Source organism: Abrus precatorius, unplaced genomic scaffold (assembly GCF_003935025.1).
Source record: "Abrus precatorius isolate BTA unplaced genomic scaffold, Abrus_2018 Scaffold5, whole genome shotgun sequence".
In the NCBI taxonomy this organism is placed as follows: domain Eukaryota; kingdom Viridiplantae; phylum Streptophyta; class Magnoliopsida; order Fabales; family Fabaceae; genus Abrus; species Abrus precatorius.
In genome coordinates, this window is record NW_020874395.1 from 18,718,760 (window position 1) to 18,737,763 (window position 19,004).

Below are 19,004 nucleotides of genomic sequence, written 5' to 3' on the forward strand. Positions count from 1 at the left end.
AATAAAAATAATAAATATTTTCATTATTATTAATAATTTTATTATATTAAATCTGACGAAACTAAAGGGCAAAAACATCTAAAATTAAAGAGAAAATTATGAAAATGGATTGCTAAATTTAAGACAATCGATTTTACTAATATGGGATGTCAAATTTTAAAATTAAGTTTAATTTAGGATTATAATTATTTGAAAAACTTAATTTATTCAAAAAAATTATTTCAAATTAACAAAAGCCGTGTAACTTAATAAAAACTAAAATAATTTCTAAAATGGCTTAAAAATATAATTTGAAAATATTATCCTTAAGAATAAAGACAGATTTTGAATATGAAAGTAAATTTCTCACAATTTTGTTGTGAATGCTGATGCTGAGCTTATTTAATAATGCATTTGCACCTTTACTGCTAGAACATGATTAAACTAAAATATCATATACACTTTTGAGAGAAAAAAAAATCATTTTAAATTATCAATAAAAATTCAATTAAATAAATCAAGAATTTCGTAAATTAGATTATATATTAATGTATATATTTGAGTGTGTTTGCGCACGAGCACATTCGTATGCATACTAAATTTTCTAGTAGTTTACAACTTTTCATTTTTTTTTCTCCAAAGCCTAAATATAATCAACACCATTTCTTTTTTGCAATAGAACTCTTGAAATTTAGAGCATCATTAATTAACCTCTTGTATTGGGCTGCACATGAGCATTATCACTATGCTAATACGAATCTAATGAAAGTGAAACGTGCCAAGACATTATCATACTTGATATCGACTAAGAGAACATCAGTGAAACACGACAAAAGACGAAAACAACAAACGCAGATGTACTTTCGTGCAGTTGCATTAGCAAAAGATGACAGAAACATGAAAACAACTTTTAGAGTATGAATATTAGCTAACAATGAACATGCGAACAACGTATATAGCTCAAAGAATTCCTATACCGACCATATGGAATTGTTTATTATTACCATTATTGCCTACTGTTCTCATCGTGATCAAGATTATGCTTTAAAATAATAATTACGTCACTTCAGCTCTATAGATAGCCTTCACTATTTGTAGTCAATCCCCAGCTAATCATTTACAATTTTTCAGATGGTTAAAAGAATTAAAAATTCAGGAACTTTTGATTACGCAAATCGTATACAACTTGGGGGCCAAAATGATATACACAAGGATTATATGATGAATAAAAATTGAGTTCTCAACTAGGGGTATCCTGACTCTTGCCTTGATGAACAGCCTCTAGACATTCCTTGGCTTGATGAACTTTGGATTGGAGATAAAAACTCCCATTTGTGGCATTTTTCTCAAACATATTGTCATATTTCTGCATGGAAGAAATATATTTAAGCAATTATTATAACAATAATTTAGAAATTGTTTGGTTTTAGAAAACATTTTCTGTTTTCTTTTCTATTTTCACTTTTAATTACAAAAAGTCACCTTATTTTTATTTTTTTTTTTGGTTGTGAAAGATTTGTACATGAAATAATAGAAACAACTTTTTTCTGAAACCAAACAGTCCCTTAAAAATTCAGACACCAGAAGGATAATATAACCACGGCATAGATGGTATGCTAACCTTCACAATCTCCTCCCAGGGAGTTTCCTCAGAAACACCAAGAATCTGCCGAGCCTCTTGCTCTGTCATCACCTTACCAGATCTGCGGATAGTATTTTGTATTGTCTCTTGCGCAACACCATTTTTTGAGGCATCTGGAATAACATAATGTTTAGAAAATGAGAAGATCTCGAGTCGCGCTATGCATGGGTGTGTGTAGAGGGATAGAGAGAGTGGCTAAGACACAATATGTGAAAGAAAAACTAAGTGGCTAAGACACGACACGTGAAAGAAAAAATAAGGACCTAACACAAATTAAGTGTATCAAAGAATAAAGAATTGTTATAGGACAAAAACGATATATTAAGGAGAAAATTAAGGAGCTATTTTGGTAAGCTTTTTAAATAAGTATCAAATGTTATATAGGGATTTGGAGACTTATGTTGTTCAAAAAGCAATGTTGCACACTATCAAAGATTCATTTCATCAACATGAGGAAACTAGTTCATGCCAAATCAATGAAGGAAACTAGTTAGCTCTTTATGATCAAAGGTGATATCCAAAAAATTTTATCCATAAAGGAAACAGATTAACAAAATCACACCACAAAACTACAGAAGCATATGATAGAACAGATGCTAAGAAAAGAAACTACTGAACTGTATCAAAAATCAATTTGGGTACTGCCTAGAAGATTGTCTGCTAAATTGATCCATCGAGGGGATGGCTAATCTTCAGACATGCGGTGGTGTCAGGACTTTCCAGTATGAATAGGTCTGCAGAGATCAAATAAATGCTTTAGATACAAAAGGGAGTCCAGTGGAATGGTTCAAAGGACAGAGGTTGATTATGATGTCAAATTGTCACCCATTGCATCCAAATACAAGTAGGATGGATACAGAGAGAAGATGCATGGAATATATTGTGACCATAAAGTGCCAAAGAAATTAAAGGTAAAAGTTAGACCTACAGTGTTAGTTGGAGAAAATGTTGGGTTGTTAATGACAATATTCCTCCAAAAGTTTAAGGTCACAAAAATGATGCATGACTGGCCAGAAGGACAAGATTAGGACTGAGATCATAAGAGTGAAAATTGCAAGGGTTTCCACAGAGGAAAAATTACAAAAAACCATTTCAGATGGCTTCATCATGTAAGCGACAATATACACAAGCCTCAATCAGATGTGAGATTATAAACCATCGCAGTATCAAGTTATCAACCTCTAAAGGTTGAGGGACATGTAAAAAAAGAAATGATGGCAGGAGATTATAAAGAAGGTTTTAGGATGAATGTAGCCTCGTGAATCTATGGTACAGAATCAAGCACAGTGGCAGTATCACAGAAACAAACAATAACTAAAACAAACACCTAAAAATCACAGAATTGAATAGTAAAATAGCACACAATATCATACTTATCACACAAATCACAAATCTGTCCATATTCACAAATTTGAAAATCTTACTAGCTAGTGCTTTACGATATGCCTGAACAAATGCCCTTGCCAAGATTCCTCCACCAATCACAATCAAGTTCGCAAGAATCTTTGCAGCCTGCATAAACAATTCAGTTAAAGTTTCACCATAGAGGGAAAGTTCCAAAAAATATATTGTATAAAAAGCATTTACAGATAGCAGATTAAATTGAATAGCTATTAAAATTGTAAATTGTTTAGCCCAATTTTTTAATTGTAAATTAAATTGAATCACAAGATTCAAACCATGATTAAAAGTAACTTCAAATATGTCAACGGGAGTGTTTGGAAGACTTTACAGACAGTATATGAAAATAGCTTATCACTGTTTTATGCTCTTTATAACTTATTACAATAAGCTTCTTAACATAACTTATCAAAATAAGCTCTTTTAAACTAATTCTAATACGATTCATGATCAAATTTATGTCATAAGCTTTCATGTGAAAATAACATATTGAATAAATGCTTGCTTATCCAAACACACCCTACACATATAATGCTCAATTTAGGAATAAAAAACAAAACCATAACTCAAAGTCATAACCGAGTCTAAAACTAATACTACAATCAATCATCAAGACTAATACTATCACTATTAGGAACAATCATGACAAACTCAGTAACATATCAACAAGGATTGGATATAAGGTTAAATACTCTAATTTAATAAATAAAAGATTTCATTTACGTATAAATTCAGTAATATAATAAAAAGTACCTGACAAATATTAAAAAATTGTAAGTAATAGTAAAAGAAATATATATATATATTTTTTACAAAATCAAATTATGTAATTCTGCATGTATAACTTATTTCACTAGATAAATATATCTTGATTAGAATTTATATTCAAGAAAATTAAAAAGTATTAGAATTTATATTGGTTTGAATTTTTTAATTTAATTGGGAAGAAAAATAACCGCATTGCTTTCATAATGGTGAAACTGTGAAAGCGGTTACTTAATTCATTTGAAAACATAGCCTTGGAAACTAGAAAGTAGAAACCACCTACCACATGATATGCTGATCCAAAGCATGGAAAATCCAGCAAAAAAGATGACACCAATTTTAGGTTGTCTTTATTAAAACAAAAAAGAGGACCAGATTTCACATTCTCTCTTCAGATTCATTTCGGGTCATCCTCTAACCCATCTTTGCAGACCAGCACAGCAGATCAGAAGTTGCAGCATATGAATCACTTCTCACACTAGAATCGCGACTTCCAATCTGAAGTCTGAACCATACGATTCCAACAATTCATGTGATTCAGCCATATACCAATTGGCTGTCTGATTTGTATCATATGAGAACTGAGTTGTATACACCACATTTCAAATGGCAAATTGTACAATTTCCATACTCACTTACATGACCTCCTCAATCAACACTCCTCTCTTTCACCTTTAATTTTCCTTTTGTTCCATCAACATTCGTAAAATAGTTACCACCGCGTCTCAGTCTTGAACCTATGACATCCCAAACAAACCGAGCCATGCCCAAGAAAATCTCAACATAACTATGCACAAATGGCATGTTCAGAGGCAATAAACGAAGCACTAGCTAAGCTTCTGTGTATTGTAAAACCCACATAACAATCGATGGAAAGAAATCAATCTAATTTAAAATCTACATATCAGCAAAGAACCCAACATAAAATTCTACAATTAAATCTTATATGGAAACAGAAGAGAAAAAAATCGAAAGGAAGAATTGTAATTCCCTTTGCGCACATAAACTAAACAACGAAAACACACAAGTTTATTAATTTCTCTATTTCCCATTAGAACCAGACAATAAAATTGACAGAAAGAACAAGACAGTCAGATATGAACGTACCATAGCTCGAGAATCAACGAAATGATCCCCTTCTAATCCACAAGCTTGGATTTTTCGTCTTATCGGACCCAAAATTGAGTTAACGAGAAGCGAGTTGATCGAGGGTTGATGAATGTTGAGCTAGGACAATAACAGCGTAGGTAAGAGAAGGAAAATACGGCGACAATGGCGGAAGCTAGGGCTCCAATTTTAAAGTTATATGATTATTCTTTGCCCATGGAGAGAAGGCAATGTGTAGACTCTAGAAAATTCTAAAAATCATTATAATTTTTTCATTTATTTTAATGAAATTTTTAGTATAATTTATAAAAAATTAAATTTATTATAATTAATTTTATGACCAAATTATAACACAAAATTTTATATAAAAAATTTATTAAATAACTCTTAATTAAATTTTGTTACTTCTTATAATAATAAGGTAAATTATTTCAAACTTGTTTTTATTTTATATTTTATAATTTTAAAATGTCTACAAAATTTTTAATTTAATAAATATATTTCACTTGAATTTAATTTTTTTTTTATCTTTATACGCAATTGATAAAATTAATTTTATTATAAAATTTATCTTGTTATATAATCTTCATGTTAAATATTATACAAAATTTAATCTATTTTAAAAATATAGAGTATGATTAATTTTTTGTATTTTAATAAGTATTTAAAACTATTAAATTCTTAAATAAAAAATTTTGAAAATTTTTTAATAACATAAATGAATAAATAGTTCAATAAATTATTATTCTATATATTTTTAAAATAAATTGTAAAAATATTTTTTATTAATGTAAAATAAAATAAATATTAAGTAGTTTATTGTAATAATAATAATAATAATAATAAACATCATTATATTTTTTTTAAAAAAATTAACAAATAAGAAACTCTCAAAAACTAGTAATGTTATTATATAATGGGCTTACCGAATACATTTTTTATTATTTCTCTCTTGATACTCTAAAATAATAGACATGAAATTGTGTAATTCATATTGTTGTCATTAAGTTTTCATGAATGCACCTTTCTTTCTTTTTCTTTTAAGCCTAAAACATAGTTAGCAAAAATGTGTACCATAGCATTCATGCATCCACATGTGTATGTGTATATAAATGCTATAAGTTGTCTCTTATGAAACAATTGTTTAATGCCATAAATCTTAATGTACCAAACTTTTAAGTGTTGAAAAATAATATTAATAATAATTTTATTCTGCTCTCCCTTCACAAAGAAACACCAATTTGAGTATAGATGATCTACACCATCTTGATTTGAGTTTTTAGGGACAAGATTCAACCTTAAGTTATAAAGTAAGATTTGATGGTCATGTGAAAATTTCTTATACTTAATCTTCTTGTCACTTCTTTATCTTTTCTTTATATATTTTAACATTATCATATGCTTCAGTTTAAAATTTATCCAACTTATTTAACTACCAGACTCTTTTCTTTCTAACCTCTTTAAGATCAAAATTTAAAAATTTAGTTGCATAAAAATCTTTGTACTTCAAGTCTATTGGAAGATGACAAGATTTTTCAAACACTAATTGTTATAGTAACATTCAAATAAGTGTTTAGAATGTTGTATGATATGTCAATAAATTATGTTGCAGTTTTTTTTATTAATTTTTTTGTTTCAAGCTTATAGTTTTTTCTTTAAAATTCTCTTTAATTCTTTATTAGACACTTCAATTTGACCACTTAATTGGTGATGGTAGCAATTTTGTGTTTCACTCCATATTTACCCAATAAATTCTTACATTATTAATTACAAAAGTGAGTTCCTTTATCACTCATTATAGCTCTAGGAATATTGAATCTAGTAAAAATATTTTTTTTATGAAAGTAATTACTAATTTTCTTTAATTGGTTGGTAAAGTTACAACTTCTATTCACTGTAACTCTTAGTCCACTGTCATAATAATGTACCTATTTAGAAATGGATAAAGAAACAACTTCATGAAATAAATTTTCCAACATAAATAACTTCATTTATAAAATGCATGTTATGGGCATGTCACAATGTGGTGATAAATTTCTAGCTTTTTGACATTTATCACATGTCTCAACACATATTTTAGCATCTTTAAACATGGTTGGCCAATGAAAGCCAATTTGGAGCACTTTACAGTTGTCCTTTTACCTTCAAAATGTCTTATTATTTGACCTATAACAGTGTCAAAAAATACTTTGAACTTCTTCTTATAATTCCATCAACACAACTTTTATACAAATAAGATTCATCCCAAAGGTAATACGTGGCATCATGCAAAAATTTATTGGTTTGCACCAAGTTAGCCCTACAAGCATGATTCTCCCGTCTTTAAAATTTGCAAATCAACATACCAACAAATATATGTGATAACTAAGAGTCATTCATCTAGAAAATCTTTTTTCATTTCTTCATATTTTGAGTCTTAAATTTCCTTTATCAATATTCTAAGAAAGAGATCAACTATCACATTCTCAACTTCTTTTTTGTCTCTTATCTGCATATTAAACTCTTGTAATAAGAGATTCCATCTAAGAAGCCTTAGTTTAGCATCTCGTTTAAAAAAAATCAGTGTAAATACTCACTTTTGAACCAACTAAATATGATCTAAATTTATCAAATGCAAATACAATATCTAACAATTCTTTCTCTATTGTAGTATAATTGAGTTTCATTTAATAGTTTACTTGCATAATAGATGACATTCAACAACTTATTTTTTACTTTAACCTAACACTACTTATTGCATAGTCACTAGCATCACATATTAATTCAAATGGTAAATTCTTGTTAGGTGCAACAAATATAAGTCAAATTTAAACTCCTCTTCCTTAGCTAACAAATTACACAGTGGTTTTGAATTCTTTGCAAAATCTTTTGTAAACCTACAATAAAATATTGCATAACCTAAAAAATTATGCACACTATGCATAGTAATGACTGGAGGGAGTTTTTCTATGATTGCCATTTTTGCTTTATCTACTTTCATCTCAGCAACCATAGAGTGACATTTTCCCAAGTTTTATGCTAGATTAGTATCTTGGTATCTCTTCAAAACATAAGATAAATTAAACAAACAATCATCAAATGTGGAGTCAAACATAGAAAAATCATCCACAAAAATTTCTATGACTTTTCTATCATATTAGAAAAAATAGAAAGCATTCATTCACATTTGAAATGTTACAGGGGCATTACCCAAGCCAAATGACAGCCTTTAATAAGCAAAAGTTTCACATGACATGCAAAAGTCATCTTCTTTTGATCCTCTGGTGCTATTGCTATTTAGTGATATTCACAATATCTATCAAGAAAATAGAAACAAATGTTGAACAAGCATTTTAATCATTTGATGTACAAAATGGTAAGGAAAATTTGTCTTTTTTTGTTTAATCATTTAATTTTCTATAGTCAATGCACATCTGCTGCCTCATAATAGTCTAGTAGGAAAAAGTTTATTATTTTTATTTTAAATCACAATCGTCTCTTTTTTTTTTTGCACCACATGTACTAGATTAACCTACAAGCTATATGAAATAGGATATATCATTCCAATATCTAACAATTTAACTACCTATTTCCTTCTTACCTTTTCATTGTTATGTTTAGTCTTCTGTGAAGTTGGATTACTGGTTTAATATTTTCTTCCTTAAGGATCTTATGTATTCAAAAAGGTTTATCTCTTTCAAATCTCCAATTCTCTATTCTAAAGTTGACTTTTTTTTTCTTAGCACTCCATAATAATTTCTTCTCTTCAAGATTAGTAATAATCCCACTAACAATAATATGATAAGTATTTTCTTTACCCCAAATAAGCATATTTTAAAGAACTAATTCAAGTTAGTGAATTTACTCCAATTGCTCATGATCATCTTCAACTTCCTTTTTGGTCTTAGAATTGACTAATACATTTTCAAGAACAAATGTTGAATTTTGCTCATTATATACATTTAAAATAATATTCTCTAATATATCTACCCTCTTTCAATTCTCTTTCTCATAAGGAAACTTTAATGTTTTGAACACTTTGACCGTAACTTGTTCATTAGGCACTCTTAGTATTAAAATTTTTAGTTGTGCATCAATTAATGCATGTCCACTAGCTAGAAAAGATCTTTTAAGTATTAATGAAATTTTAGCATTCTCCTTCATATAAAGCACTACAAAATTTGCAGAAAAATAAATTTATCAACTTTTACTAATAAATCTTCAATTATACTACATAGATGTTTATAGATTGATCCGTAAGTTGAAGAGACACCATTCTGCACTTAACCTCACCTATCCCAAGCTTCCTAAAATCGGTAATGACATAAAATTTATGTTTATTTGAAGGTCACCTAAGGCTTTACGAATCATAAAACTCTCAATGGTTCATTAAAAGTGACTTGATTTATTGTTATGGCCTTCCAAATAAGTTGATAACAGACAACGACACTAATTTAAACAATAAAATGATGAAAGAATTGTGTGTAACTTCAAGATTCAACATAATAATTATTCTCCCTATTGCTCAAAGAAGAATGGAGCAATTAAAGCAGCCAATTAAAATATTAAGAAGATCATTCAATAAATGGCAGTGACATGTAGGGATTAGAATAAAATGTTACCATTTGCCTTACATGGATAGAACTTTAGTTTGTACCTCAACTTTGACAACTTCATACTCTTTGGTATATTGAATGAAAGTAATATTTCCTATTGAGGTTGAAATTCCTTCATTAAGATTATTAATGAAGACTAAATTGGAGGAGGCAGAATGTGTTCAGTATCATTTTGATCAATTAAACATCATTGAAGGATAGCGTTGCATGCATTATGTGATGGCCATCTATACCAAAGAAGGATGAATAAAGCTTTTGACAAGAAAGTTTGTCTTAGAGAATTTGTTGAGAGAGATATGGTGCTCAAAAAGATTTTACCAACACATAAAGATTATCATGGTAAGTAGTCTCTAAATTATGAAGGACTATATGTGGTGAATAAAGCTTTCTCAAGAGGAGCTTTGATCCTCACATATATAGATAGGAAACATCTTTCAAAACCTGTCAATTCTAACGCTATCAAAATGTACTAAGAACAAAAATATAAAAAAACAAAAGGAAAGAAAAAGAAAAAATAGCTTGGTAGGTTGAAAACCTAAAAAGGTGACTCAGGTAAAAGTTAGAGCAACATAGTGAGTTAAAAACTTAAGAGAGCAACTCAAGCAAAAATTACGATCAAGTTGAGTTCTATACTAGATTGAAAACTTAAAAAGGCAATATAAAGGAAGTTTAGGCAAGAAGAAAAAGGATTGCAAGAAATGTTTCAAAATGGGGCAATGTCAAGAAGGGAAGCAATAAATTAGGGAAATTTTAAGGTTTTAGAGTGAAATCAAGAAATTGATCAGTCCAAAATCTCAAATTGGAGCAAATTTATTCCCTTAGAAGTTTTATTAATAGGTAATTAATTTATCAACATGAAAGACTAACACTATTCATCTAGAAGGTGTTACTTAAGCAGCATAATACCTCATTGTTTTTATAGTCATTCTTAGAATTAATTATCTAATGTTTGATGTATTTGTCTTTCTTTACTCATAATCATATCATAAATATTCTTGTAAATTAATCCTACTTTCTATATTATAGATGTCTAATTTTTCAAAATATCAATTTTTTTAAACTCTTATCACCATTCATTTGGTGCATCCATCCCCTTAGTAATTATTTTAGTCCAATTCTTTAATATTATCAACTAATAAATCCTTTGTCATTTCAATAAATATATACTAAAAGGAAACATGTTATATTTTTTAAATAATAAAAAAACTTAACTACAATAATGAGTTTAAAAATTCACCATAAGCTTAATGAGTTGTTTTCATAAATCTAATGTGATAGAAAAAGTTGACTTCTCATGATAGCTTATAAATAAGCTGCAGTCTAATTTGACTGATATCTTAACTTAATACAACTCTAATGAAGGAATTGATCCAAACCAAAATCGTAGTCATTCACAAACCTTGAGGTATTTGTTATGATAAGGATTATGAACTCCAAAACTCCAAAAGAAAAAAAAAAGTTTGTTTTGACTTAATAAGTCTTATCACAACATTTGACATCATTAATGTCATCATACATTAACTTCATTCCATGTGTTAACATTCATTTAGTTTGCACAATCACATTATTACATTAGCATGCATTTATCTTTATTTTTTGTTACCATTTGAAGTCTAGCTTAAGTTCAGTATTTGTCTTACAACTTTTATTTATAGTTTAAGTCTAGGATCACACAGGGTACCTTACATCTTTTTTTTTTTCAAAATTTAGAAATTGATTAGTCTCTATTTTTTTTTATCTTACTTTCTTTTGTTGAAGTTCATAATCTGATTGGCCTTTTATTTTTTGTTAAAATTTAGAACCTAACTAAATTTTTTTTACTTTTCTTGTCAAAATCTCTTTACATTTATGTAAAAATTCAGAACTTAACTAGATCCTTTTACTTTTTCATTGTAAAGTATAAAATCTAATTGACCTCTTTATTTTATTGTTCACATTTTTCTTAAAGACTAAAACTTGACTAGTCTCTTATACTTCTTTGTCAAACACCAGAACTTGAGTTGTCTGTTTTACCTAACAACATTTATTTTTAGTTTAAGTCCAATATCTATTTGACGATTTTTTATTGTTTGTACAACACAAATCTTTGTTCATGTCAGACATTCGCTTAACATGGTTTTTAAGTTTTGGATAAAATTTATTGCTAGTATAACATTCATGTACGTTTCATTGTTCTAAATTCTCTTATTTTGTCTTTATCATAATTAAATGCTCACTATAATAGCTTGTGTTGACTTTGTGTAGCTTATCCATTTTAGACAAAAAATTGATTCACTTTTGAACTCAATTCTTATTAACTCCAAAATAGAAACATCTCCATTTAATATGAACTGAGTAAAGAGAGACAAATATGAATACCAATTTTTGGATGCTCTCAAATATTTTTTTACAAAATAATATGAGAATGTTTTAACAAAAGAAAAAAAGAAAAATGTTGGAAAGTGAGTTTGGCTTATAGAATTATATACTTTGCTCTATGAAAATTTGAACATAATCCCATGAATAAACTTTTAACATAAATGAGGAAAAAAAAATTCAAAAATATAGCCTATTGTGAAACCCTAAAAGTGAATATGAGACCAACATATATAAAGGAAGGATCTAGAGAGGGGGTAACAAATTTATAAGAGAAGAGAAATTTTTAGAAAAAAAGGGCTTTGAAAATTCAAATATTATACTGTTTTAAATTTTTCTAATATTTTCTTTAACAAACTTTTATGGTGACTCATCTGATTTTTAAAAAATATTTATTTATATGAAATATTCTTTAAAGATCCTTTGTCATCCTGTTACGACTCGCGTTGTGACAATAACTTACCCAATAGTTTAATTAAAAATTTATTTTCTATTGATATTTTATTAATTATGATTTAATTTGATTTTTATTACTTTATTTATTTCGTAAATACTGCACTACGGACCTTATTATGTAATATGCAAAATACAGATTTCAATGCACTAAGTATAATTCTTGCATTATATTTCAAGCACGTTTTTTTTGAACCAAAATAATTACCATTACCAAGGCTTACATACAGATGATAAATTGGATTTGTATAAACCATGCAGCTGCATCGCAACTCCTTATCTAAACTATTTTATTGATTTATAAAATTTTCCTACAAATTTATTTGCAAAATTAGCTGTATAAAGTATTTTTTTTTTTTTTGTAAATTTTTTTACAAACTTTTCTTATTTTCTTAGGAAATTTTTGGTTAATAAATTTGTAATTTATTTATCGAATTTTTTTCAAATTTCTTAAAAAATTAAAAATACTTGCCAAATTTCTTCATTTTTTACAATTTTTTAATGAAAAATTTATGCCAATTTTTCTTAGAATTTATCTGCAAATTTATTTGTATATATATATATATATATATATATATATATTTAGAGATTCTATTGCAAATTATTTTTTGTAGGAAATTATCTACAAATTTATTCCTATTAAAATTTGTAGAAAAATTACTTGCAGATTTTATTTTTTGCAGAAATAATTAACCATAAAGGTTTTCCTGTAACAATACATTTGCAGCAAAATTTGCATGAAATATGTTTTTTTGTAAATTTTTGCAAAAAATCATAAAATTCTAGTATTATCTTATCAACTCCAACATAGAAACATCTTGATTTGATATGAACTAAGTAAAGTGGGGCAATTGTGAATATCAATTTTTTCATGCTCTCAAATATTTCTTTTTTAAATATTGAGAATGTTTTAAATAAAAAAAGAAAATGTTTGAAAGTGAGTTTGGCTCATAGATAGATATTTTGCTTTTCGAAAATTTGAACACAACTTCAAGAATAAGCTTTTAACATGAATGAGGGGAAAAAATCAGAAATATGGTCGTGTGAAACCTTAAAAGTGAATATGACACCAATATATATATAAAAAAGATCTAGAGATAGGGGGCAACAAAACTTCTAAGAGAAGAAAAATTTTTAGAAGAAGAGAGTCCTAAAGATCCAAAGAGCAAGGAGAAAGAAGATATTTTATATTTATGTTTTTTCTTCCTTTATTTCATGACTACAAAATTATATTTGAATTTGTTTTATATTAAATAAATAAATAATAAAATATTTGCATCAACTTATAACATAAACATATAATTTATCTATTGTCATGTGCTATAAATTGATAAGACCTACGTGTATCTATGTTGCTTAAGTTTTATGCGATAAAAATTTAATATATTTTAACTTTAATCAATTATATAAATATTTTATTTTAATTGATCTAAATATATTTTTTTAAATATTTTCTCTTTAATTATCAAATTATTATTTGATTCTTTAAATTAAACTAAGAATTATTTTAATGTAGCTATTTGTCATGTTATTGTGTAACATCTTTATTTTTATGCGTTTTAAATTGTTAAGACTTTGATGTACTAATATTATCTTTAGTCTCATGCAATACAAATTAATCAAATAATACTATAATTTCCCTTAATTAAATAATTATTTTTACTAATCAATCTGAATATACTTTTCATTTTTTTGTTAAATATTTCTCGTCTCATTAAATACAATTAAATTTATATTTAAATTTTTAAATCATGTTCTAACTTTGATAAATTAAATAACTTAAATTTATTTGTGCATTTTATTATATAATATTTTACGATACTATTTTACGATTTACATTACCTTTGGTTAACGAATAAGTCATAAGAGATTTATGTATAATTTACACTGTCTTAAATTTCTTTAATATTAAATTTAAAATTAAAATGTATGCTCAAATGTTTTTCATAAATTAAAATACATTGTCTTAAAATTTATACTCTTTTTGTAACGAATTACAATATGAATATACAAATCTTTCTGTTGGGCCTTCAATATATTTTATTGAATAACATATATAGTTGTGTTATTTTGCATCTTAAAATTTTTAAATTTATTTATGAAAAAGAAAAATATCTAATTTTTAAAACAAATTCCTTAAAAAATTTTTAAATTTCAAATTATAAACTAATTCTATAATTAGTATAATAGAATTATGCGATTTTAAAATCCTCATTATACTTAAGGATACGTAAGAGCAAGAATGACTTTCAAATTCATTTATGATTTTAAATATCACATTATGTTAAAAAAAAATTAATATTTTTTTTAATAAACTTTGACAACGAGCGACTTATATGATTAAAAGAAAATATTTATTTGTATAGAATATTCTTTAATTATCACTCGTCATGACTCATGTTACGATAATATAATTTATCTAGTAGTTTAGTTAAAAATAATTATTTTTTATTTATATTTTATTAATTATAATTTAATTTAATTTTTATTACATTTTTTTTCCTGTAAAGATTGCACTACAGACCTTATTATGTAACATGCAAAATACAGATTTCAATGCATTTCTACTATTAAATGCTACAATTTTTAATAAAATTTTATTATATATAATTTTTTTATTTTATGCATTATTGTATAAGTTAAAAAAAATGTTTATAACTTAATTTGTTCTTTTTTTATATTTTTCTGTAAAATATTTTTAATTATCTAGTTAAATTATTTTCATTAGAAAAATAGTAGGATTCAGTTGAAAGATTGTATTTACCGGTGATTTGATGTTAAATTTAAAAGATATAGTTTTTTTATTTTTTATGAAGAAATGTAGTAAGGAAAAGGTGAAATTATAATTAGATTCTCCCCCGCCCCCTCTTCCTTTGTGCAGAATTGAGAAATATAGTTAAGAAAAGGTGTCAGCTGTATACATATGCATTTGAAAGTTCTATGTATGAGTAGGGCAGTTTACACATAAACAGACCAAGAAGGTTAATGTGTCTTTTCCCTAACATGAGGAAAGGATGTGATATTTACTGATAAAAAATCTCTCCTTATACTTGAAATTTTATCCATCCAATATGACTAATAACCGTGCATGTTATAAAAAAAGATGTTGATGCATGGTTTTTCCTTGCGTAAGTAAAAGTTAGCCTTTTCAATTGCCATAAAACAAAAGCAAATAATTAACAAATTAAAAAAGAAAAATAATAGATCGAACTTTGAATCGATCTAAATAGTAGAATCATACACGATTTTGTTAATTTGTCTCCCTCCACATTGGAGACCCAAAAGGCTTATATTATACCCACCCAACAATTCCTTTCTCCTCTATCTATCATGCACAATCCGTTTATGGGCTTTCGGGAAGCTCGTTGGTGGCCAGAAATGCAATTTTGCTAATCAACAAGATCTCCTTGTTTAGGGCAGAAATTGTGGGATTGACAATGTTTGCTGCAGCCAAGGCTCTATCGCATGTGGCAGGTCCATCACCAGCAACTTTTGCATCATAATTTGCTGTTAAACCATCCTCTTTCATTTCTCCCAATGAGCTTTTGAATGATCCAACCACCCCATCATAAAGGGTAGTTGCACATTGTGTGATGGCTGGTGAAGGGTTTTTCATCATCATCTCCTTTAGCTCATTCTGGACTTTTTCACCCTTCTTCACCCCCATCTCAAGGATCATCTTCGAGAGATGAACATAGTTTTTCGCCGTGGCGAATCGTGGCTCGGATTGGAGAAGTTGAAGGCAAGCAACCTGGTCCTCCATCGCATCATTGCATACAGATTCAATTAAGTTGGCGCCTGATGTTGGGAAAGGCACATGAGAAATGAGGATCAAGGAAAGGGCGAAGAACAAGGAAGAAAATGCTGAGGAATTCATTTTGTTGTTGTGGAGAAAAACAAAATATAGATGAAGAATTCAAGGTCCCTTATGGCCTTGTGGAGAGGATGGGTTCTTACCCGTTATTGGGTTAACGTTCTTTATAGTGAGTGAAATTTTGTAATTTAGGCTTGTGAGCTTATTTTTAGATACGTCTATATGATAATGGTTGGCTTACGTAAGTCTTTGCTAATTTTGTTGTGAGATCGTTTATTTCAACTTTTAGTTCGAGTTGTTTAAGGTAAGTTAAGGAACTTTTGGTGTTTATTACTTCGCCCTCTGTTTTCTGACACAAACATGTTTGACGTATAGAAGTTTGTTACGAAAATTGAGAATGGTTAATATTTTAAATTATAAAAAGTTTATTTAATTTTTATTTATATATTGATTATTTTACAATAACAATTAATTAAAGTTGGTAAATTGATTTTCCCATATTATATATATATATATATTTAGCTTTGCTTGTGATCATGGTGAACACTGAACAACTGTACACTTTTACTTATTTTCTTAGTCTTGCCGTTTTTTCAACCATTATTTTTTCAACTTCATACTAACGTATGATAATTGATGCATATATAAACTTAATTCTTGAGATAAAATTAGAAGAAAAAGAAAGATAGAGTTTGAGAAAAATTATGTACAAAATAAATATAATTAATTGAACCATATTATAAATTGGGGAATTTATAGAAAAATTTTGATAGGATAACTGAAATAAACACACCTTAGACGAAAACTTTATCAATTCAAAATGCTAGATCAAATGATTTGATGGGCATAATAAAATATCATTGTTCTCATAAATTGAGAATATTATCAAAGTTTTGGTGAATTTGGAAAATTAAATAAAATTATTAAAACTGCCCAGTGTGAATAAAAATACACTGTTAAACAAATTTAATAAACAAAAGAGATGCTATAATATAATATATTGAGAATCCATTATTATAAAATACAATAAAAGTAATTTTTATCATTTGTTTTATTCAATCAAATTAATATGGAGTTTTTTTCATATATTACTTAATAATATTAGAGAATTATTAAAGTTTAAAATAAGATCTAAATTAATTTTAAAATACTTTCAAGTATGTATAATTAGGAATGAAAATAAGTCAACAGAAGCTTATAACTTAAGCTTTTTAAAATTTGATCCAACTTAATTTATTTAACTAACAAACTTAATTTAAGTTTTTTAAAAGATTAAATTTATTAAATTAGCTAGCCTATTAGAATAGTCTATTTAAAACTCATAAAATTTATAATAATATATTAAATAAATAAAATTTTAAAATAAATAAAATTTTAAATTAAAAATATTAGTTAAATAGTATCTCTACTACGTACTTTCTAAGAGAGAAAGTCTTACTTGTTGAAATCTTTTATGTTATTGTTATCTGATATATTTTATACGCATAATGTTGATTTGATTTGTATTATCTTGATTACGTGATTTGTCTCATTTATAATTTGTTGTGTATTTATTTATATTATACATAATTCTTTTTTATTATTTTTTTTCTTTATTTTCATGTTAACAAAATGTCTTCTTTAATTTAGAGTAATAAAATATTTTTTTATTTAAAAGTTTCAATATAAGTAAGTCATTAAAAATGTTAATAGATCAAAATAAATTTTTAAAAAAGTTAAACTAAATTTAGTAAAAAAAATTATAATAGATAATAAGTTAGACTTGAGCTTTAAAATTATTAAATAAGTTATATATTTACATAAAGTCTAACTAAATCTAGCCTGTTTCTATCCTTATGTATAATGAAGAGTTTTAGACCTTATTTACAATATGTTTAAATCTTAAGGCACTCTAGATTATCCAATAAAATAAGAAATAAAAAAAATAAAATAAAAAAAATTATGTTTATATAAGATTAAGGATCTTATTAATTAAGGTCTTCAAGATACTAATTAAGAAATATACAATAAAAAGTTTTTTTTAACAATAATTTGTTTATTAATTTTTTATTTTTAACTTTTTATTTTTAACTTTTTAATAGGGTAATAGCTAATCTTTACCTATAATTAATTGGTGTTTTACCTTCTTCTTTTTTTTTTTTTTTAAATTAATGGGTATTCCTAACCTCAAGCTTTGCGCGTGTGGATATGAATTTTGTTGAGGAACACCTTAAGAAGATTTTTTTTTAAAGCCTAAAAACTTGTGTATATTGACAATGATTCATAATAACAATCTTCACGATTAGAACAAAAGTCAAAATACCCACCCACTTATTTTTTATTACATTTCTACTTTATATATATATATATATATTTGAAAAAAAGACAAATTACCATCTAGTATGTTAGTCTTATTATTATTTTATTTTCTTCATCTTTATAGTATTCGTTTTTTTTATCTTTTATTATTAACAGTCAATAATATATTTTGCTGTACAAAAATAAATTAATTAGATAAATAATATTTTAAAAATAAAAATTAAATTATAAAAATAAATTATTTAAATCAATTTATATAATCTTTGTTGATATAATATATTAAAATTAATTTTAAAAATAAATTTAAGTCATTGTTTAAAACAATAATATTTTTTATTAATATAATGTATTAAAATAATTTTAATATTATATAAATATAATATTATATTTCTTTTTAAGTCATTTAACATAAATCAATCAATTGCTTTGCCAATTAATTTAATTTAATAAACTACTTATACAATTATAAGCTTTCCACTAACTTCACATTTAGAAGTCACAAGTTCACAACTTTCAGCTGTTATCAAAATAAATTATTTTCAGCTTATCCTAATAAACTTTATTATTAAATTTATGACATATTTAAATGCATTTT

At 26.4% G+C, this 19,004-nt stretch overlaps 2 protein-coding genes across 3 annotated transcripts; both read right to left on the reverse strand.

The window, feature by feature from the left end:
- Positions 1–1,114: 1,114 nt before the first annotated feature.
- LOC113867871 (mitochondrial import inner membrane translocase subunit PAM16 like 2-like) lies at positions 1,115–4,919 on the reverse strand. Of its 2 annotated transcripts, XM_027503372.1 has the most exons (4): positions 4,895–4,919; positions 3,046–3,133; positions 1,601–1,734; positions 1,115–1,345 (listed from the first exon to the last, which is right to left on the reverse strand). In XM_027503372.1, the coding sequence occupies exons 1-4, from the start codon at positions 4,895–4,897 to the stop codon at positions 1,220–1,222; spliced, it is 351 nt and encodes a 116-aa protein (XP_027359173.1). In that variant the 5' UTR covers positions 4,898–4,919; the 3' UTR covers positions 1,115–1,219. The 2 variants fall into 2 exon arrangements, with proteins under 2 accessions (XP_027359173.1, XP_027359172.1); XM_027503371.1 differs by lacking the exon at positions 4,895–4,919 and having other exon boundaries at positions 3,046–3,375.
- Positions 4,920–15,640: 10,721 nt separating this feature from the next.
- LOC113866860 lies at positions 15,641–16,174 on the reverse strand. The gene has a single exon (XM_027501659.1). It carries the CDS (start codon positions 16,172–16,174, stop codon positions 15,641–15,643), a length of 534 nt encoding a protein of 177 aa, XP_027357460.1.
- Positions 16,175–19,004: the final 2,830 nt, after the last annotated feature.